The sequence below is a fragment of the Chenopodium album genome, chromosome 2 (assembly GCF_948465745.1).
Source record: "Chenopodium album chromosome 2, dcCheAlbu1.1, whole genome shotgun sequence".
Taxonomy (NCBI): Eukaryota; Viridiplantae; Streptophyta; class Magnoliopsida; order Caryophyllales; family Amaranthaceae; genus Chenopodium; species Chenopodium album.
The window spans coordinates 4,990,220-5,013,736 of record NC_137835.1 but is presented as its reverse complement, the minus strand read 5'-3'; the positions used below and the strand labels follow the sequence as shown (position 1 = coordinate 5,013,736).

General features: G+C 34.6%; 4 protein-coding genes and 1 pseudogene across 7 annotated transcripts; all 5 read right to left on the bottom strand.

Moving 5' to 3' along the window:
• Positions 1–4,280: 4,280 nt before the first annotated feature.
• Positions 4,281–5,417, bottom strand: LOC145580653 (abscisic acid receptor PYR1 pseudogene; annotated as a pseudogene).
• A 3,339-nt stretch (positions 5,418–8,756) lies between these two features.
• Positions 8,757–10,459, bottom strand: LOC145580645 (uncharacterized). The gene is made up of 3 exons (XM_081637777.1): positions 10,199–10,459; positions 9,895–10,065; positions 8,757–9,352 (listed from the first exon to the last, which is right to left on the bottom strand). The coding sequence occupies exons 1-3, from the start codon at positions 10,277–10,279 to the stop codon at positions 8,915–8,917; spliced, it is 690 nt and encodes a 229-aa protein (XP_081493903.1). The 5' UTR covers positions 10,280–10,459; the 3' UTR covers positions 8,757–8,914.
• A 735-nt stretch (positions 10,460–11,194) lies between these two features.
• LOC145593896 (mitochondrial carnitine/acylcarnitine carrier-like protein) lies at positions 11,195–14,788 on the bottom strand. 3 transcript variants are annotated; one of them, XM_081650257.1, is made up of 4 exons: positions 14,635–14,788; positions 14,174–14,261; positions 12,440–12,833; positions 11,195–11,823 (listed from the first exon to the last, which is right to left on the bottom strand). In XM_081650257.1, exons 3-4 carry the CDS (start codon positions 12,829–12,831, stop codon positions 11,325–11,327), a joined length of 891 nt encoding a protein of 296 aa, XP_081506383.1. In that variant the 5' UTR covers positions 12,832–12,833; positions 14,174–14,261; positions 14,635–14,788; the 3' UTR covers positions 11,195–11,324. The 3 variants fall into 3 exon arrangements, with proteins under 3 accessions (XP_081506383.1, XP_081506388.1, XP_081506394.1); XM_081650262.1 differs by lacking the exon at positions 14,635–14,788 and adding an exon at positions 14,377–14,601; XM_081650268.1 differs by lacking the exon at positions 14,174–14,261 and having other exon boundaries at positions 14,635–14,780.
• A 744-nt stretch (positions 14,789–15,532) lies between these two features.
• On the bottom strand, positions 15,533–18,949 carry LOC145580628 (uncharacterized). The gene is made up of 6 exons (XM_081637763.1): positions 18,497–18,949; positions 18,108–18,372; positions 17,760–17,990; positions 17,552–17,676; positions 17,018–17,412; positions 15,533–16,568 (listed from the first exon to the last, which is right to left on the bottom strand). Exons 1-6 carry the CDS (start codon positions 18,810–18,812, stop codon positions 16,098–16,100), a joined length of 1,803 nt encoding a protein of 600 aa, XP_081493889.1. The 5' UTR covers positions 18,813–18,949; the 3' UTR covers positions 15,533–16,097.
• LOC145580633 (uncharacterized) lies at positions 18,834–23,078 on the bottom strand. 2 transcript variants are annotated; one of them, XM_081637770.1, is made up of 5 exons: positions 22,662–23,078; positions 20,734–21,270; positions 19,696–19,781; positions 19,194–19,593; positions 18,834–18,991 (listed from the first exon to the last, which is right to left on the bottom strand). In XM_081637770.1, the coding sequence occupies exons 1-5, from the start codon at positions 22,734–22,736 to the stop codon at positions 18,968–18,970; spliced, it is 1,122 nt and encodes a 373-aa protein (XP_081493896.1). In that variant the 5' UTR covers positions 22,737–23,078; the 3' UTR covers positions 18,834–18,967. The 2 variants fall into 2 exon arrangements, with proteins under 2 accessions (XP_081493896.1, XP_081493894.1); XM_081637768.1 differs by lacking the exon at positions 18,834–18,991 and having other exon boundaries at positions 18,998–19,593.
• Between the last annotated feature and the right edge of the window lie 439 nt (positions 23,079–23,517).

The window sequence follows — 23,517 nt, the reverse complement described above, 5'->3', positions numbered from 1 at the left end:
AAAAGTTTGGACCTTTCAAATTTTTTTATCCAACATTGCCACTAATTTTACATTTTAACATGATTTTCGTTCTTTGAAGTAAGGTAATCAGCATTTAAATACGTGTATATATCGTAAGCTTTGTTCTCCTTACTTTATTCTTTTTCATGCTTATCTATTCTTGTTAAAAATCATACGAAGTATGTAGTAGAGTAAAAAATATCAAACTAAAGTCAAATAATACATATGTTAGAGAACCAACTCAACCAAAAGTTTAAACTGATGGTTGAAGCCCAAGAAGATGTTTTATACTCTATCATGTCCCTTCACATGAAAAACCTTTGGGCTTGAAATATGGATGCAACATGGGCTTCCCGCATACCCTACGCAAAATATTCCACTTTGAAAGGAAGGGTGGATGAGATTCGAACACGTGACCCAATCATCAGCTTAAGTTTTTGGTTGAGTTGGTCCTCTAACAACATACATAAGTAATGATTGATTGAATAGGAAATTAAAAAAAATAATTAGACTAGACCAAACTAATATATATATCATACCTGTAAAAATCCAATCATCCCAAATCAGGTTTTATAAACTTAATTTGGATCAAAACACCTTGAGCTTACATAGAGAAATTTGTTTTGTCCCTGAAAACTGAGAGGTGACATCTTTTTTTCAATGCAACTCCTCTAACTTCTAGTATAGCAAGAGTAAAAATGAAATTTTACATTGTATGCACGACTCATGAGCTCACATAGATCATAGATGTAAGACAATTACTCCTCATTTACATGTTGATTATTTATTTAATTATTCAAATATCTAATTTTCATAAATGCATTATTAAATATATATATAGTTTGCAATAGCTAGATTGGCCAAATTAAGAATATACTTCGTGGTTTATAGAGGTTTAATTAATTAGATGAAACATTTTTTTTAAAACAAAAAAGAAGCTAGCTTTGGTCTTCATTAAAACAAATAAATACAAAGTAAATAAAAGCTTTGGTCTTCACCACCTTCCGCATGAAGATTAACATTAGCTACTAATTATTGATTAATTGTTAGTTGTTAATTATAATTTTGGTGGTTATTAACAATATTTATTTTTTAAAGGTGGTTTTTTACAAAAACAAAGATTTAAAAGGTGGAATCTAACATAATTTCCTTATTATTATTTTTTATAATTTACCTATATTTACATTTTTTGTAAGAATAAGGAATACGTAAAAGAAAGTGTCGTATAAGTAATTCCTTAAACATGATTCTTTTATAAATTTAAAGGGTGACACATCTTTAATCATAATTTACAAGTTTACAACTCAACAGCGAGATAAATCAAATAATATCCATCTTTGAAAAGGAGAGAATGGCTTATTAATTTAAAGACAGGGTGTTTCACTATGAGAAAAGTACAAGTTCAACATTTTAGCATAGGGTTATATTTATTAGGCAAAAAAGGCTAGAGTTGTAAAATAGAGCGTAAAATCTATTATGTGCCAATGCGTAACAAAAGAATAGATTATCACAATTTGATTGGTATTTACTATTAGCATGAAAGCTTGCCAACTAAATTATCATTTGAATAGAAAGGGGTTAACACATGCATTACTCCATGATTGTCAATGGAATTGAAATTGATTTAGCCTTTATTTATTTATTTATTATTTAAGGATGTCCACCCGATTTATTAGAGCTTAGCTGTGACTACATCTGGATCCGACCCGGATCACACACCTGACTTATGGTGGGTGAGTCTCCCAACAAGAGTTTGGGTATACAGTGAGGTTTGAACCTGAGATCTCTTATAAGCGACATCAAGTTGCTTGCCACTTGAGCTAGCCAACTCTTGTTTAAAATTTTAACCTAATTCACTAAGGCTTATTATTTAACCTAATTCACTAGGGCTTATTACTTTTTTTTTGGTATATGTGATACAATTATTGATCAGAATTACTCTCTCCATCCATTAAGAAGTCCACGTACGTCTTACAAAATTTCCATCTTTATTCCATTTTTTCGCAACGTTGTGGACCTAATTTCTTATTATACTCTATTGATCTTTAGCCTATAGAGATAATATACTCTATACTACACACACTTATTAGGCCCTGTTTTGCAGTTTTGTTCTCATTATTTTCACTTATTTGAATAATTTAGATATAATAAGTTCAAAATGTTGGAATAAATTTTTTCAACAGTAAACAAAAAATTACCTAGTTTAGTTTAAAAATCAAATAAATTATACTTGCATTAATTTAGGATAATTTCTATCAAAATTTTTTTGGTGAAGATGATAATTTCTATTAAACTAAGTAAGTTAAATTAGTAGAATCCGATAAATTGAACATACCCTTACATCAAAGAACAAATTGAGTAAGATTTTAATCACATAGTGGACATAGTTATATTTCTCAATTAACTTGGTTTAGGTCTTAAACCATAGCTTAATGGAATACGTAGCTCAAATTTTAGTAATTTCACAATCATTCAAAATTAGGATCTTCTACACTATGCCTTTGTTTACCCTTTAATCCTAACGAATTAGGTTTGTGTTGGTTGGACTTTTTTTTTTAGCTCTTATCCATATATGAGCATAATAATAAATTGTGTCAACCTTTTTGTTTGGACTATTACTCCAAATAGTAACACTCTTTCCTTGACCTTATGGCTTATCCATGGCATATGAAGTCTTTCATCGGATTTTTTATTCTTCATATACCTCAATTATATATTTCATTTTTCACCTTCTTGTTGACTAATTTGCCGACATTAAAATATATTTCACATTTTGTCCCTAACTCAAAGAAAAAAAAAAAAAAAGGAAAAAAAGAGAGTTAAAAAAACCCTATATTGAACTATTGAAGGTTTTTTCAACTATATTTTCCCCAAAAGCTAGAATATGCTTATAATTAAGTTGATAAACCATTAGAGAGGTCAACTGGCATCTTCAGTGATTCATGTTAGCGTGATTCTAAATCAAACATAAAAAATAAAAATAAAAAAAATAAAAAAAAATAAAAAAAAAAAACCCAATAAGTTGAAAGGTTTATATAAAAGCTTTGAGCATATACTCTAATTTTCAATTATAATTAAGATAAAAACCGTATATCGAATCTGAGAATAATTGTTTCATTCAAAACAATCTATTTTAATTATTAACTTTATTTATAAGTGAGAGTGATGGATAGCTCAAGTGGTTAGATCTTCCCTCCCGATTCCAGGAGATCCTGGTATCGATTCTCTTGTCAAGTTGATGTCATTCTAAATTGTTATTCCACTTTAAGGGAAGGGAAAAGAAAGGGAGGGGGGGGTGAGCTCCATTTTCCCTCCAAATCTCTCCAATTTTGGAGAGATTATGGTTATTAAAGAGAGAGGGAAAATGAATCCCTCCTTCTCCTTCCCCTTCCTTCCCCCAATCTTTTACCCAAACAAGAGATTTTGTCCCCCTCCATTTCTCTTCTCTTCTTTTCCTTCCATTTCTTCCTATCCAAACAAAGTGTTAAGGAGATTAAATTTCTTATTGTAATCTATTACTTTCCTCTCAAGAAAAATAAATATATAAATAAATAACTACAAGACTCCGTCATGATATTATTTTCACATTAAACTTGAAAATAATTTGCCATTAAAAAACCAATGAATCATTCACATGATTGAAAACAATAAATAAAAGGCAATTCATATGAAAAAATTAAGTGGACAAATTATTCAATTATATGTATTTTTTTTCATTTTTTTTTTAAAAAAGATGTAGGAATTGGACAATTGGTCGAATTGATTCCATACGTCTTTAACCACGACTTAAATAAACTATCAATTAAGTCAACTCTCTACATTTGCATGACCTAAACTAGCTGATAAAAATTAAAATGAATAATTGACATAAAAAAAAATCCTAACTATACTCATCTTAATTTATTTTTAATAATTATTAGAATATATCGTCTTTGAAATAATCTTCTTAAATTAGTCTGAAAGTTACAAAGCAATGTTCAAAACAATACTCGTAATATGTACTCCGTATATTATATTGCTTTAGGAAGATACTCATATTGATTTTTGCTATATAAATAAATAAAAGGCGTAGTACATATAAAACTTCGTAAATGTTAAGCTAATAATGCAAGGGAAATTTACTTTAATGTTAATATTCTAAGTACTACAAAAATTATGAAACCATAATCAATAAACCTAATCAGTAATTACACCTTAATATAACTTAATTTCAAAAGTTATAAAATCCTTAATTAATATCCATATTTTCTATTTCAACATTAAAAATGGGCCTACAGCAATAAAATGAATGAAAAACACAATATTATCATGCTAGTGTAAGTAATATAAAATTATAAAGTGTACAAAATACAAAATTGGTAAAAGGAAGATTTCTTTTCATTTTCCTTAAATAAAAATTCCATCAACATCAACCATCTCAACGTGCTTAAACTTCAACTACAGCACTGTATTTAACAACTTCATTTTTCTTTTCATGGGGTAAAGATTTTCCAACAATAAAGAAAAATTGAAATTAAAATTTACCCAAAAGAGTAAATAATAAAAAAAAAAAATGAAAAATGTAATTTTACGTCTCAGATTCAGATTCCCTCCACTACCTTTTTTTTTTTTTTTTTCATTCAATTTCAAAAAAAAAAAAAGACCCCAGAATCACAATCACAATCACCTGTTTTCGACGGCTGCGGCGTCGCCGGAGTAGACCGAGGCGGCGACGGAAGCGAGCTTCTGAAGATTAAGCTTAACAACAGTATCAGCAAAAAGGCGGGTGTCTTCTTCAGTATTACCTTCAGGAACATCAACTAAGTAACTCTCCAAAACAATAGTGACGTCATCCTCGCTGGAATCTGGGTTGTTAACAGGATGAAGTGACGTAACAGAGCGGTAGTTACGGAGGCGGTGTTCACCACCGATGATAGTAAAGCCAGTAACAAAGCGAGAATCATCAAGGATATCGAGGCGTTCGGTGCTGGTAGCAGCAGGGAGGCCAGAAATGACGTTAACATCGCGCGTGGATCCAACGGAGAGGGTGAAGTTGTCGCGAACAGAGCAGCTTTTGATGAAGTGTTTGTAGGTCTGGGGTTTATCGAAGCGGCGGACGATGGACCAGACGACGGCGCGTGGGGCGTGGATTTTTTGAGCGAGTAGGGAGGAACATTGGCGGGATTTGTTGAGGCGGTAGGTGTGGAACTCGGTGATGGAGGGGATGAGGGAGGTGAATTCGTGGTGGGATAAGCCGGGAGGAGGGGAGAGATGGTGGGTGGTGGTGTCGGGGTGGTCGTGGGAGGAGGATTGTTGAGGAGGATCTTCCATTGAAGAGGTTTCCGCCATTTGTTGGAATTTGAGGAGGAGAGAGAAAATGGAGAGAGAGAGAGAGAGAGGGAAAGAGTGGGTGTGTCGTGTGTGGGGGGTAGTGGGGGCTGATAAGGATTTGTTGGGTTTATTTCTGGGGGTGTGTTTATAATGTTTCGCTTTTCATTTGGGTTATTTTGGAAACTTTTTTTTTGTACTGCGTTTTTTGTTTTTTTTTCATTGGACAATTTGTTTATTTGGTTCGAATGAATGAACCAATTGGGTTGTTAGGGATGACAGCGGATCTGGATTCGTGGATTTCGATTTGTTTTCATGAGTATGTCCTGAACTCCTAATGGATTCACGTCGGATTTAGATTTTTTTTGAGAAAAAATGGATATGGACACGGGTATAATCATAATTTCGATGTTCAGACTGTTTACTCGTTTTTTTCAATTTTTTTTTAAAAATAACGTTTGTGGAATTGTGGGTTGATCTTTTCATTTTTATGATACTCGCTCCTTTGATACTCAAATTATAATCAAAAATTAAAACATTCACTATGCAAAATATTTTAATCAAGGATTTCAAAAAAAAAAAAAAAAAAAAAAAAAAAAGAAATTAAGGCCTTCAAATCACATAATATAACAAGAAAGAGGTGAAAGTGATGCAACTATTGTATGCTCAATAGTCAATACTATATACTTCATTTCTCTGTACACGCTAGCTGGTGTTACTTCGTAATTCTTATCAAATATTTCACATTTTTACTTAAAGGGGTAGAGGGGGTATAAAATTAGTATTGAAATAAAAGTCGTCCATAAAAAGGGTAGGGTAGTTCACTCATATTTTTGTAAAGCTCTCTAAATTTATTCGTCTTAAATAAAACTACTTCATATTGTTAACTCTAGCTTATTAAAACCAGTTATTTATGGATAACCAAGGAAGCTAATTAGTTATCTAACTTTTTTTTTTTTTTTTGAAGATTAATTAGTGATCTAGCTTAAAATATATAGCTTGGGACTTTGTGAGTGGACACCACACTAGTACACTACACACCAATTAACCTCGGCGTCATTACGTGATTTACGTCATAATATGCTACGTGCTCAAGGAGATTAAAGGGGTGTGATCTGGATTAGGCCTTTGGGACATATACTCTTATTAGGATAATTATGGGAGAATATATTTGATATACGAAGTATATGATATCGATTACTTGTGTGTATTTATATTAGCACTACTTAATAAAACCCATCAAAAATAAATGTCAAAGGTGGTCAATTATTCGGTTAATACTTATCATAAATTACAAGAGTACATCTCAAAATTTCAATACAAACATAATAAGATTGGGTAGTAAATTATTTTTCGGATAACATCCAATGGCACTTGTCTGCCCCATCAACATGTTCAAGTATGGCAATGACAACAATAAAGCCAAATTACCATATAGAATCCCATGAACAACAAATTTTGGATCATGTACGACTTGCAATCTCATACATGCTCACATGAAGTTAATTATACTCCAAACTAGGTCATAGGCTCATAGCTTACTTAGGCAACGATCCAATAAGAAGAGCGGAGTTTAAGTTACTTGACAATTCTAATCACAACTTTATCCTTACACCCGTTTCCGTACAATAACGTAAATTAATATTACTCGTAATTATTAGTGACGGCATTAAATGAAATTAGGAAAAGGGTCACTTCCAAAAATAGGTATGGAAGAAAAATAATTGAAAGAAGAGTGTAATAAAAGAATTAGAAAACATAATTGTATGTACAAAATAGTCATGGGTAGTACATTAATATAAGCTGTAAATGAGCTGAATATTGAACCAAAGAATAAAATACCTGCCGTAAGCGGCACATTTTTTTGCTTTTTATGTCAATTGCTTTACTCAGATTTCTCGCCCTCTTATTCTTCATCAATTTTCTTATTACTGTATTATTTATTTGATGGGAGGCAGATATAATACATTATCTGTATCTCTGTATTCTATGTCATTTGGTTAACAACAATAATACAGTTGTCTCTGGTATAATTATTATTCGACAGACTTTGGTTCAAAGTTTGTTCAGATTTCTTATTGGACCCTATTTTACTGCTTCTTTTCCTAGAGGTTGAGTTTTTTTTTTTTTTTTTTTTTTTTTTTTTTTTTTTTTTATTTTATTTTTATTTTTAATTTAGTGTGAAGTGAAGTATTTAAGGACTTACTCCTTTCAATATATGTGCTCTACTTTTGTGGATACAAATGTCAATATGATATTTTGATAAAATAGTGTTGTAAATAATATGAAAGTGGAATTGAAACACAAGTGAAGTATTTTAGGAAATACTCTCTTTAAAACATGTGCTATAATTTTGTTGATACATATGCTAATATGAAAATTTGATAGAATACTCCGTATTATAAAAGTCAAATATAAACATGTATTAAAAAATGGTGAAATTTCATTTCTCCATTATAAAAAGTTTTTCTATTTGAATAGTGATTGTATCACACCTTTCAAAAAACAAAAAAGTGATTGTATTACAATTTATTTATTTATTTATTTTTAATTTGAACTAATTAGAATTCCAAGAATGTTGTTGGCTAATCTGCTAATCCTACAAGAAGGATAACAAACATAAACTGCAGTGACCAATTGGTTGTTGGTGAAGTGGTGATTGGGACTACACTTGGTAGGAAGGAGCTGTGTTCAATCCCTCGTAACAACAATTGGGAGGGGACTTGAATCTAACCACCCAAAACTGATCTCCAAATCCGAATTAGCAAAGAGTGAACCAGGCAGAACACCAAAAAAAAAAAAAAACATAAACTGCGGTGAAACTGTGAAAGGCCACTCAACAGTCAGCCCATTAGCTCCAAATTGGCTTTCTTAGTTCTTATTGTCTAAATAGGCCTTAGTATCTTTTTTTTCTAAAAAAAAAGGGCCTTAGTAGCCCTTATTGTCCAAATGATCTATTTTATGGAGATTTAAGTGGAGCATTATGCATTATTACACAATACACACATTTGTAGCCCTTTCAACTTTTCAAACAAAAATAAGTCAAGCACTTTGGAATTGTTAATATGGTTATGGGCTGCACGCCTGCACCCGTCTACCAGAGATAGAGAGTCTACTTAACAACTCCGCTCTTGAATCGGTTGTACCTCATTCCCATCCTCCCTACGTCTTCATCTTCAAGACGAGCTTCTTCCTGTTTTTAGGTTGACGAGTGAAGACTCCCAGAGATCTTTTGCGCCTGTTTGTTGCTTCTGTTGGGAAAGGCTGCTCCGAAGCTTACAGCATCTGGGTTGCACCACTTCTCAACGAACAAGTTTACATTCCAAAACCATATGAAATTAGGAGATTTGACTTCTAACCCTATAAAGTGTTAACTTTTTCATAGTTTATTAATGTAGGACAATTACATGTGTTGTTTGAAAAGGTTATTCCTTAACAAAAACTAATCATACACAAATTCGTAATTAATACGTACCATTATTAGTTACCACTAAACAAGATAATACTCTTTGGAGACATAGTCACAAGTCTCACAACATGAATACCTAGATTAATACAAGTATGTTTGACATAATACATAATTGAAATATAATTAAATGAAACCAAATCATGAGCAGCCCAATAATCTCAAATGTAACAAACTAGAAGGAACCAATTTCTTTTGTTTTGGAGAAGATTTATCACCCTTATTACTCTTCTTATCTTGCTTTGTCTTGGCATTATGCTCTTTTTCCTCTGTAATCTGTGTAAAAAACATCAATTTATTTACATATTGTTTAAACATTCTCATAAAAATTAATATCGTGTTTAGCAAATTACGCGCATCTAGTTTAATCACTACAAAATGACTGAACTTAGACGTAGATAATACCGGGAGTTTGTCCATGCAAGTTGGGGATATAGGTTGCTTGTTGTTGCTACGACGAGGCAGCCTAAATCTAGAAAAAGAGTTGGAAAATCCCTTTCTTGATATTCGAGGAGAAGTTTCATCTTGAGAGTATTTTGATGGAGACAAACCAGCTTCAGATTCAATGAGTGAGCATACCTATACATCATATTTGCATAGAGTATGGATATGAGCTTATAGTCCCATGTGCATACGAGTTTGCGAGGTCACAATAATTACCATGTTATATAATTGACAGACGCAATAAAGATTAACAAGTCAAGAATAAAAGATAATAATCCTTAATTTGAACCTAAAATACGGAGTAACATTATTTATATCTTTTCTTTAATGATTGGATGTGGCCCAAAAAAAAAATGATGAGGCCACACCCATTTATTAGCTCTTATGCATGATATGGGCTAGTAAGGGTAGGGAAAACCATATGCAATACAACTTTTAGCTAATACAAGTCTTTTCAAAACTTTTATGCTAGGAAAGTGATTTTAGCGCTACATACGATTTGACACTCATTGTGAAAGCACAATTTTTTGTGTTGAATTTTTCTTACGCTTGTACGATAATTAGTAAACCAGGAATTCAAACAATAAGATACTTGCAGAGTATATTGTATATAGACTATACAACTTTGTTATTAACTGAATCCATGTACAATTATATAACTCTAATCACGAATTTACCTGGATTAATCGTTCCTCGAGAGACGTGATTCGATCCAAAATCGAACCTTTGGATTGAGCCTCCTTGACAGCCAAGTCAATTGGTATGCAATCTCTGTTCACAGCCCCAAGTCCTGCACCATCATTGGTCCATCTTGCTGATGAACATTTCCTACCTTCCAAATATTTAATCTTCATACAAAAGTATAATTTTAGTACAATGTTTCATAATATACTAATACAACTTATACGTTACATAGTAGAACATACTTTATAAAATGGACTTAATACTTTATAGTATAAGATAAATCATAAACTTGCTTACCGTAGAATCCAAGTGATCAAGCCTAGAATTCAGAGAAGGCATAGAGTTTGAAGACAGAGATTTTCTCAGATTTCCATCCATCTTTTTTAGACGATATATTCTTAGAGATAAATATATATATACAAGAATCTAAATTTGATAAAACAAAAAATGAAGTAAATATTTATAAAGAGATGGGAAGTTAGGAGAAATGCACATTTAAATGCAAGAAATAAGTGTTGACTGAAAAAAGAAGGCATGTGTTATGGGAGTGTCTGTTAGTGTTACACGATATTGTGGCCATTAAATGTGGCTGCTAATGAGGCATGGATGATGGATGTGTTTAGTGAAGTTGATCGGATAAAATATGGCAGCATTCACATGCTATTTACTATTGTGGACTCGAATGTTATTTCTATTATAGATACCTACTCTGCTTCTTACCCTCTTCAATTCTATACACGTGCAATGTATCGGGTTATTTTTACATTACCTTGTAGCTCGACACATAATTAATACCTTATTGTATTAATAATCTACTATTTAGATATTTTGAAAGGTACTTGGAGACCCCTTCCATATCCACTTCACTTTCAAAATATTTCTCAAAATTCATATGAAGTCATGTATAACCTTCAATTTTAGAGAATTATTAACTTTTTTAGGCTTGGAAAGGATAAAGAATGATTTGTTTTCCATGGACCCCATGACGCCCGAGGAGGCCACTTCAATGGTTGAAACCATCTACTTTGCTTATTATAATCAATTTAGTCAATTATGGACCCACCTCGTGTTAGTTACTCTAAGGCCTCAAGCATGTATGCTTGTATAGTTGTATGTGATGTGGTGCATATCAACGAGCAGCACTTCAAGCGAAATACTCGTAAGGTATACACAAGACTCATATATCAGACTTAACAATTGTTCAGGAATTGGCCTGTTGTATGAAGATATCTTTCGACTTCATCGCCTCTCAATGCTCATACTAGTTTTACTCTACCACACTGTTTCCAAACATGATGTAAACCAGCACTTTTTCTCCCACACTTTATTCAAGGGGTAAAAAATGATTTGAGCAAACGTTTGAAAGAATTATCAACATTAACAAGTCAAATCAGTAATAGTTTTAACAAAGGGAACATTTAAGTCACCCTAAACTAGACCTAGTCATCTCATAAGCCAAGAAACAAGCTGCATTTGCTGGTACACTCCGACCCATGGCAGGACCAAACCCCTTGTACAATCCTTTGACACCCTCACTTGCTAATATCTTTTTGAACGCGTCTATGGAGCCAGAATATTTGGGTGCCTTAAAATCATCGATTTGGATAACACTCTTCACCACATCAGTCGGGTACACTGCGCCCCAGAAGCAAGCTCCACCTATACCTCCTGCCAAAATCAAAGAGCCCCTACCCAATGAGGAAGTATCATGGCCACCAGCTAAGTACATTTTGACAGCTTCATACACCCCAAACATTGCAGCATTGCCCGGAACTTCACGGGCTAGAGTAGGGACCAAGCCTTTAAATAGACCCCTTGCACCTGCTTCAGATAAGACATGCTTTGCTACATCTATAGGTCCTCCGTACTTAACTGCCACTGTAGCTGCGCCAGCTCCAGCCAGGGAACTCTGGGCCTGCAACCTGTCCTTGCCAGAGGATGTTTCAGAAAAAGTCTATTTACTTTGATCTAAACATTTATAATACATTCCATTTACGCAACAACAATTTACATATGCTCATCACTGCTGTAATTTGCAGGTGTGCTTAGAATCTTAGATAATAATTTGTGTATCTGTGAGATCTCTAAATTCTCAGACATGACATCAATCAACATTTATTTTTCTGTGTAACATGTAAGAATTTTACAAATTTCTCACGATTGGAAGTTCCACAATTTAGGCAAAACAGTTAGCCAAATCATTAAAGAAATCAGAAGCAATTACCAACCAAACAACAGGGCACAAGAACTGCATAGGGTCATAGTTACAATCCCAACAATACAAATGAACACGTCCTAATCAAGACACCTGCCAATGCTTGAATCAAGCATATTAAGAAAAGCTCTTTTCTGGATAAAGAAACAGAAGAAGAAAAATAATAGTATTCTGGCCAGCACAGCCTATTCAAATATACCAGTAAATCAACATGTTGCCTCCAGATAGTGAAATACACAGGTAAGCAAGCAATCACATCTAAATTCTGACCAAATTTAAGGAAAAAACATAAATGAGGGAAGCAGATTGCATTGTCATTGTACCTGCACTTGATCAATTCTGTGGGGCATGCCAAAAAAGAGACAGCAACTCCAGCTCCAGCACCACAAGTAACTTGCTGGCCAACTGTGAGGTGTGCCCCAGGTTCAGACCTTAACAGGCCTTCCATTTGGCCCCTAACTGTGAAAAGTACGGCGTTGAAAGCAGCAACAGTAGCAAGTGGGGCCCCCATACCTTTATACAAACCCCTAGGACCTTCTGCAGCTATTGTTTGCCTCACAGCATCCATAGCACCTGAGTACCTGGGAGCTTGGCCAGGAAGGGGAGTTGGCTGGCTTTGGAGCTTCACCTTGATGGTGTCAAAAGGATGCCCAACTACCAGCTGAGCAGCCCCTCCGACAGTCCCAGCAGTCAGGTCCTTTGCTACGTCTCCCATTTCTGAAGTCACAAAATCAAGATGTATCCAAGACCCTTAGTGATATAAGAACATCTCAGAGAAATTAAAAGGCATGATTTACATAAACATATTCTTCTAGTAAACGATAACACTGTAAACTGGACAGCAAGTTTGTGTGTTGCAACTAGCAACCGTAAAATCCAGTTCCAGTTCTCCTATATAAAGCAAATGAAGAAACCTAAAAATCTTTTTCACACAGGATGACAAAAATCTCAATGATGAATTTCAAAGATTGCCATAATAATACAACCACAATTCATTTTTAAGGATAACCATTTGGTTTACCAATCAACAGAAAATTCTCACACAATTTTCAAATTTGCACTTTTGAAGCTGAATACTTCAAATTCTTTAGCCAATACTGCAATCACTATTTTCATCCTTCAAATTCAGCTGAATCACACGTAAACCATTCAAATGCCTAGAATCAATCCTCCCAACTAATTGAAACTGTACAAGCCCCTCATATATAATGCTTTCAACTGAAGGATACTCAGCTCTCCGCTTTATCCTACCCTGTAGCCACCATTTCTTGACCTATTTCAAGATAATTGATTATATCATACATTCAACAAGGTCATCTTTTTAGTAGTTGATTTACAAAAGTCATAAAACTTCGCAATGCCCAAAAATACAATCTCCTCTTGAGCTACAAAGTATTTGATGAAACAAAGTTCAGTTAGCATTGGTCTATGAGACTGAGTTCAATGACTGACTATGAGGTAAAAAAAAGGAAGCTATAGACCACAAAAACAACCACCATCATGGAAAAGAAAAAAAAAATACGTAGTACTATTTTTAGAATTATACCATCTTAAACCCCTATCCTAACGAAATTTATCAGAAAATACAATTCTTACTTCTGAAAGTAATGCAGTCATTTTTAATTGTGTGATATGAAGTGCTAAAGTGGCAACTAAATCGAGGAAGTAAAAGCATTTGACATCGTGATACTGATACATATACATCTCCAGGCTGGTGTTATTATTCCCCAATTCTGAAGTTCTTAAGCAAGCAGAAACTCTGCTCACTATTGCAATTATCTAAATACATAACAACCTTGAGAAATAAGTAACCATATGACAAAGCACTCAGAAAAAACTACAAGTATATCTTAAGATTTCAGCAATCTAACAAATTACAATAGCCGGATCAGCTAAAATGTATAAAGCAAACATGAAGATCCCAGAATGTTAATTATATCAATGAAAAACAACATAACTAAAAAAAATAAAAATTAAAAATTAAAGACCCCATTCACATGAAAAACATCAATGAGACTGAATTAATTATTGGAAATAAATTCGAGGTCAATACTTACCAACAAAATATTCTTATGCAACCCAAATCACAGCCAACAAAAGCTCAAATCAAGCTTCCAATTCAATCACTCAATCAGAGTATACGATCTGAAAAAATTAATCCATACACTATTACATTCAAACAAAAAAATCTCCACTATAAGACTAGTCAAATAATTACATTCAAACGAATTCAACAAACATTCAAGAAATAGAGGGATACCATTTGAGTATTACAGCATGAAGCCAGTAAAATGCAAGAATTTAAACAGATTAAAAAGAAACCCAGAAAGAGGGAAACTCAATTAGGGAAGCTGACCCATAAAAATTGGGATTATTTACTTTAATATTCTGGGAATCTGGGATTCTATTAAATATATAAAATCATTGAAAAGGGGTTTCCTAGAATCAGAATTAGAGAGCCACAAAAATGAGAGTAATGATAAAAGATAATCAAAAGGGACGTGGGTAAGAATGTAACCTTAGGTTAGAGATGATGAAATTGAGCCCCAGAAAATAAAGTTTGCTCCTTTTTTTTTTTATCTTCCTTTTTCCTGCAGCAACCACCACCACCAGTTGCAGACAGAAGGATTTGTTGCCGTCGATTTGGTGGGGATGAAGGAGGAGAGAGAAAGAGGAGATGTGGTATTTATACTCCATGATATTATGAGCAACATCCAAGGGCAGGCCAATCACTGAAAATTGACTCAAAAGATACTCTTGGGATTCTGTCCTTTTCTGTATTTTTGTTTTGTCACTTGTATAGTTGTATTCAATTTTAGGTAGTGCACACATGAATGTAACAGTACATTGTCCACCACCACAAAAGTTGGTCACCAACCCATGATCCTGCAAATTGTGTTGTTAGTCTCGTTACTCTATACTCTGTATTATACACTCGGGTGTCTCTATATGGTAAAGGCAAAGTAACGTATGTACATGTACATCAGATGCTATCATGCACGTATTTGTATTGTTATTCATATTGTCTAAACAAAAATGTTGTTTGTACGGAGTAGTAAAGAAGGAGATGTTGAGATTTTTGGGAATGAGTTGTTTTGAATTCAAACCAAATGAACTTAACATTTTTTTTTTATGAGAACACGTAAATATATTACAAGTACATGTACTGAAGTTTGCCAAATCAAACATGGGGGGGGGGGGGGGGAGGGGAGTACTTTCATCAGTTGAGTTGAACGTAGCTTGAGAAAATGCAAGTTCAAGCCTAACCAAAATTTAGGCACTTTAGCTTTGAAATACGTACTCTGTAATAGTTTTTGGAGTTGTCATCATTTGAAAAATTTAGCATGTACTTTGTATACAACAATTTGAAGTCCATAAGCATCTACTATAGACTCAAATATTACTTTCTCTTATTACGAAAATTCCATGTTATTCACTATTCCGAAAAGATACTCCTAACAAAAAACACAAAACTAAGAGTTTTAAAAAACTGACTAAATGCTGTAATAAATTACTACTTCAGCAACAAATTAGTTATCTTCAGCAATTACTGATGATTCTTGATCTTTAACCTGATTCTATGTTCCCCTTGGCGCTATTACCTGCTCAGAAATATCCAATCTGCAGACAATCTAATTAGACAATTCACAGTTCAGTATTATCTCAAAGGCAAAGGAAGGGAGATAAATGAAAACAAATAAACAATATTTTGTGCTGCCGCTGAAAAGATCTCTATCACTACTCAAAAGAAACAATTCTCACATGTATGAAACCTTTATATCTATCATCACACCCTTAGCTACTACTATATATGCTCATATAAGCACCTAACTATTATTATTATTACTTATCTTTTGCTCTATATATATGCTATTTACACCATCTATACCTAAAGCCTGAGGATAAAAGCCGGCCCTCAGCAGCAACAGCAGCAGCAGCAACCGCACCAAGTACTCGACACCTTGGGTTACCTAGAAGAGGTCAGCTAGTTGAGCATGGCATCCCAAGAGAGAGAACTAATGAAACATCCCCGTCTCGGTCAATTCCATCATTCAAGGTAATTTCAGGTTCATAATCACTTTTGCTGGGAAAGCCAAGAGCTAAATCCAAGTCCAATTCTTCTGAACCTGACCTATTGTCTAAGCAGTGGTTGAGATTAAGAGTATTATATCTCCTGGGATTCTCTGATGGCTCTATCTGCAGCTCAACAGTTGATTTAGCACATTCTCCACCATCGGATGATCCTGATGGTCCCGAGTCTAAAGAAAAGGAATTCCCACTGAAAACATCATGCCCCTGCCTCAATTCAGAGGCTGTAAAACCCATATCCTTGTAGCTTGAATCAGAGCGAAATCCAACCTCTGCAGTGTGTTGCCTCGCTAATTGGCCACATGGAATAATATCAGTCTTCATAGGGCTCTTTATATCGTTATCAGAGAAGGTATTATTTTTCTGCAAAAAGAATAAGATGCAATGAATAAATGTGAGACAAGATCATGCCACATATACAATATAAAAAAACTTGGACAGCTAAAGCCTAAGCATAAACCATTGTCAAACTCATACTGACTAGAATCTCAACTCTACCAACACCAACCCCTCCTCCCAAAGGATAGAAAAAAACTAGAAGTATAAGAGTAAGAATTATCAAGCAATATAGGTGATACAGTGTCAAGTCAACTTAAGGGGACTCTCACTTGCTGCAGTTGACTTGCACTCAATAACTCACCTCCCTTGAAGAACAGCAATTTATGGGGACCAAAATTAATAAATACAAGTAAAGAAAAGGTATTGGTATCGTAAGTTCTGATAATACTATCAAAATATATTCCACACATATTCAGCTGTGCATACTGCTGCAATATTCAAAGACATAATTAGAGAACTCAGGCGAATGATACCTGCAAGTAATAACTATGTAGGCCCCCACCGGAATCCTCTTTACTCCAATCACGAACAGGTGTAATAGCATCGGCTTGGAAATCATGATATTTCAGAGTTGCTATATGTTTCTTTAATGGAGGCAATTCATGTTCAATACTTTGTTCTTTAGACATGACTAGAGCCAAAGATGGCAAAGCAACTGGTTTAGCAGATTCTGGCCCATGCATGGAGCAGTATGATGTAAGTGCAGAGCTCCCAGAGAGTAATGCAGAAACAAATTTGCTCTGTGATCCACAAGTAGCAGGTGAAGATACACCTTGATTTACAGTCACAACGTTCAAGTCAGGGACACGAGAATCATCAAAATTCTTCATTCTAAACACACCCCACAAAAATGGCAGAGAATTCCAGCCTGTCAAAAAAATATAAACAATTAGAGACAATAGGACCCATAGATCTTTGAGACCACCGAGAAATAAACACTAACTTGGTAACACAGGAAGTTTACTTTTAATAAGAAAAACAAACCACTGTAGCAAAGAGATACTTACGATGTGATCTAGCAGGAAGCAAGCTCGATGGAAAAACTAGAAGTTGAAAACCTCCAAAGTTCGCTTCCAGAGCTATATCATTGATTGACATGCCTTCTAGCAACATCCTGTAACTTCTTTCATAACTGCATGAAATGCCAGGAAATTAAAAAGCAAGAAATCAAAATCTTTCACTAGAAAGGCAGATGAGGATTACAGGATTACTAACCTACACAAATCTTGAGCAAAGAAGTAGAGAGCAATATCTTGCTCATTCGGATTATTCTTCTGAAACTGAATGGGCCAAGTGTGCAATCGCGGCACTTCCTTCAACAGAAGTTCATCAGAAAACTTAAGAACCAAATCAGCAATCTTGGATGATGCACAAGTCGATAAGTGTGCTTGTACCCCATAGCAGTCAGTAGGGAGTTTCCCACTTTTCTCCAAACTAAAAGTACCCCTATATAAATATGATATGGTAACATTTTAATTTAAGATGCTCCAAGAGGTCTACAGATAAACATGAAAGATTGAGAGAGAGAAGAGGGGCTAAGCAAACAAAACAAAAGGAGCATACCTCCAAATACAACTAGATTCTGGAACTGCAGAAGTCAAGTTGGGAGCCATATGGTCAAGATTTACCGGATCAATTGTAGGCTTGACTTTCATATGCTGAACCGTAAAAGAGGAAACATCATTGTTGTTTCTTTTGATCTCGGCTAGCTCAGCCTTCTGAGTGGATAAGCTCATTCTCAGATCAGGGTATGCATTGACATTTTTGGCTGGAGAATTGATCACATAGCTTGCACGATTGGGAGAATTACTTTCTTCAACAGATCCAGCTACGACACAAAACAAAACTAAATATTAAAAAAGCAATACCGGAAAGAGGAAGTCCCTTAACATTGTTGACCAAACCACAGTTCAACAAAAGTCTCAAATCAGAACATGTAAGAAGAATCCTACCTGATGTGTTCACACGGTTTTTGCCTTCAAGAGCAAGGGAATCAAATGCTTCAACATTTGTATTTCCATTAACCTGGATGGCAGATTTGTCCTCAAAACTCTTTATGGGTGAAGATGCCACTTTACCAATCTGGGGAGCCACTTTGGTACTAGAAGACCTAACATTTGTAGGACTAGAACCAGCAGAAGGAAAATCTACTTGATTGGTCTTGCTCTCCAATGAACAATTTTTTTCAGCAATGTTGCTTTTATTTCCATATCGTACACCCTTAATATTTGAAACGGAAGACTGCATATTTGAAACCTCTGGAGGCATTGAGCTGGCACCAGTCAATGACAAAGATTCGACCACCTTCTTGTCAGGATGATCCTTCTTCAGTTCACAGTCAGCTTTATCTTTGGTAGATCTTCTCCTTTGATGGATATCTTCCCTCGAGTGTTGTACTTCCAAATTTGAGACAGAACTGTCATCTATTTTTTTATCGATAAAAGACCCTGCAAATGAAAAGAAAATGCCATTGAGTTACTGACATAAATGAACTGAACACTGACATGCCCACTCCACCACGTTGTCAATTGACATGGGAATTAACAGGAACAACTTGCCTCCACAAGATTGTTGTTCAGGTTTGGATGATCTATGTTCTGATGAACCTTGCTTCACCATTTTGTTATCAGGAACAACAAAAGAAGATACCTGACGAGCAGCATTTTTCTTCTCATTCATGTTCTTCAATGAAGATCTATGAGTCAACCGCGAATTCCCTCCAGAGTCAGAAATCTTCAGCGGTTGAGCACTTCTGTCATCAATTCCTTTCTTTGCTTTTGATCTCACATCTATAGCAAGCCCAGGTCTCTTATCAGATGAGCAGGAAGCTTTACTCGAATGATTTGACTTCATTTTACCATCATGATGAATAGCAGATATAATTGTTGGTGAACCTTGACTAGGTTCCTGTATCCGTGATGAGTTTGGAGCATCGTCTGGTCCCTCCATCATAACTTGCCTCTGTCTCTTTGGATCTTGCATCAACAAGCACTCTTCGCAAAACCAATCACCTTCGGGCACTTTATCCATTTTAGGGCTCATGCAGTAACTAATGGTATAAACAAAATGCAAAAAGGGGCATCATCATAAATGCTTTGCAGGAATTTCAATTATGTTAAAAGACAAAATACGTATATATATGATCACTTACATATGCTCTGCTCCATCACTGCACTTGCTACAAAGAGCAAGTGATGCCTCTCGACCAGCATCACCACAAATATCACATATTCTTACCTATACAAAATGGAACAAGCTATGTCAATCCAGTAATCCACACACAAGTATGACTCAATCAAGTAGCAACAATTCAGATAACAAGAACTCGTGACTTCAGGAAGAACTTCTAAGAAACACAAGATATCATCTAAGCACTTGGCAACCTTAGTCAGGGTGCTGGCAGCTGGTACCAAATGCACATTACATGCATGCATGCATGTAAGGTCACATACAAAATAAGTAGAAGAGGGGCAGGAGTCTAGGTTAGAGACAGCGTAGACCCAATATTTTGCAGCAACATGTACAAGTCCATAGCTAACACCCTAGAGCACTACTTGCAAAGTTTTTATTTTTTATTTTTAATTATTAGCATAGGCCAGCTAAAAGCTCTGAATTGAGTTCCAGCAATATGTACACAATCCACAGTAGATGTACCTGATAAAAACTTGAAAATATTCACTATTAGTTTCAATGAAGAGAATTTAAAAGCTTTGAATTGAGTTAGAACCTTATACACATAGATTATATCCAATTTAAGTTTATGTAGGTAATCCATAACTATGATGAGGCAATGCTTGTAATAACTTTTGCAGATATCCGGAATGGCAAACTATGAAACCCAACTCTTCCTACCAGTTGAACAACATGGCAAAGAAGCAGATGCAGTAAACCGTCCCGAACATGCAGATGCAGTTCCGAAATCCAATTTGACACAGAACATGCCAGCTTCTTACTTCTTAGTACTAAAATGACAAACAAGAGAACTATGCGAGATTAATTAATCTAATTCAACATGTTCAGACACAATGACCTTACAAGAATAGAAACCCACCAAACAATTTATGCGATAGCTTTTTCTTACAAGTACTATGTTTCAAAATAGTGAGACAACTAAATTTCCCCCCCCCCCACACACACACACACACACCAAAAAAGAAAAGATAGAGTAAACAGTAACAAAAAAACATACATCCACCAATTCATCTGGTTCATCTGCTCTGTCCTCATGCATTAAATTCTGGTTTTGAAGACAGGGATCCTGTGTGCTGGCAATTGGGGAACCTTTACTAATAGACGGACCATTCAAAGATTTCTCCAAAACATCAGGACAGGGGCTACTAACTGAAACTGCTCGGGATGTAACTATTTTGTGATCTTCACCACCATATTGATCACTACTAATCATAGCTGCACCATCGTCTTTACTTATACAAGAGCTGTTGTCCCCTTGGCAGTCAAAAACATCTTGATCCTGACGTTTTACTGTAGTCTGAGAAGTAATTGCAATTTGAAGCATTGGCAAATCTTTAGAGTAACCAGGAGATTTCAGAGACTCCAAACTCTGAAGGTCGTCAGAAAATGAGCTCTGGCAAGAAGTAGAAGGTATGTTACTCACTTCACTACTGGATAGCTTCCCGTGACTATCGCCTTTTCTATCCTGAGAAGGATCAACAACTAAAGCTTGATCTATAGTTGACTCCGGAGAGGCTTTCAACAAGTCAACGTCCTGTTTGCAAATTTCAGAATTAAATCTAGAAAATGTTCACCAGGAAGGCATGAAAAGGCATAAAGATTGACATTTGGCTTTAACAAGAATTCCACTAGAAAAATATATTCTTGATATTATTCAGATTCTACCGGATAATTATTATAGATAGATAAAGTTACTGCACAATTAGGCAGAAAGCAGTTAAAGCAATGCTAGACAATTTACAAATTAATACAAACTGTTAAGTAAGACTAGAAGTACTCATGTAGAAAGATAAACTTGTTGGAGCAAGGTCGACAAACAACTAATAAGTAGTCCATATATCATATCAGAAAATCAAAAATTCAAAAATATAAGCCACGTAACGATTAAGCAAGCCCGCCCCTTGGCCTCTAAAACCATATAAGCATACTTCAGACACCCACCAGGTATGCACTTGGGGGTAAAATAAAATAAAAATTCAGCTTCTTAGGCAGGAAATTGCCAAGAAGTTTTACAGAATATGAACACCTCAGAGAAGCTTATCTCATGAAAGCTACAAAAAGAACTGCCAAATGCTATCGCCATAAGATAAATTCACATAAAGGCTAATAAATTCAAATGCGGTTTTTTCGGGAGGAAAAGACTCAAACACGAAACATCAACGAGTTGAATACACAAGACAAACAAGGGTTCCTTTTCATATACCTGAAGCATTACTCAGTTAAGCAACAAGCACCTAATTCCTTATGCAAATAATCAAAAACATAATTGCTAAAACCCTCGAAATTCTAGTATAATGGAATAACACAAAAGATTCAACCTTTACAAGGTTATTCGACTGCGGAATGCATACCACCAATCCATCATATACAAAACACAGAGTCGACAACAATCATTCTTATTTACAGCATGATTAATCATGATCCAATTCATTCAGCTTCATCCTCCGGCCCTAAACTAACAATTAAACATTGATTAATCTCCCAAATCCCCATATAAATCATAATTCTGCCTTTATTATACTAATAACACGTGCAGCATCCACCATTATTTCATTGATCAAGCATAATCATACATAAAACAAATACACGATTAACCATCATAATAAACCACAAAATTCTGATTAAAAACCTAATAAACAAACCGCCCCACAAAAAAAATTCGCATTTTTATACCATTTCAATCAATTTTCATGAAAATGGAATTCAAACAATTAACAATTTCACATTGATTAAACCCTTTAAACCTCAAATTCCCACATCAAAACCCAACACAATTTCACAATAAAATAAACCCCAGATATGAAATCTTAACCCAAAAGTCACGAAATTTCCAGAAACATGCAAAAAACCCCAGAAAAATCTACCCCTGAAAATTGAATAAAAATCATCATAAAACAAATAAGACATTGGAATTAGAAAACATGCCTTGGATTTCAAAAGGGTATCGTCACGATCATACAGCTCTCGGAGTGGTTTAAACTTTTGATGTTTCTTCTTCATCACACTGAAATAACAGAGAAAATATTAAGGGAGAAGACTGACCTTTTTATATATTATGATTGTTATATTTGTTTTTTTTTCTTGTATTTTCCTCCAATCAAATAAACTAAAGACTCAATTTTTCTATGCTAATTTTTCTCTCTCTATCATCAGCAACGTGTAGTTTGCTTCATCTTCATGCATCATCTACAACTACACGCTCTCTCTTTTTTTAAAGTTTTACTTAATTATATAAATAATTGACACATATAACACATTTGGCAAATTTTGAATTCCAAGAATTGGTACATTTTTTTTAATATAAAAGGAATGGGGGATGATAGGAGGGTTTTTGGAGTAGCTTTATATCCCCTAAGTATTAGTTGTTTTACCTTTAATTGTTGATTTTCTACTTAATTACAAAAGATAGGATAGAGTCAATTAAATCCAATATCGGATAAGATTTTATTGAGGTTTTCACATCAAAATGGATTCCGATATCAATAATTACACTAGGTTCTCTGCCCACAGTTTCGCAGCAGTTTCTAGGATGTCATTAGCTGTAAATGTAATATAGTTGTGAATTGGGCTTATAATTTGGGCTTTGCAACATTACTAAAACACCGATGAAAATTTTGTGGGAATTGATACGAAATCCTTAGCCATTTGATAAAGCAACGACACAATATTCTAAATACAATTAGCAAATTATTTCCCTTCTCTTATAAGTCTATCTTAATTTTTTAGGGGATTTCTTATAAAGACTATTACTTATTAGATTAAGCAACAACGTACGCGTTTG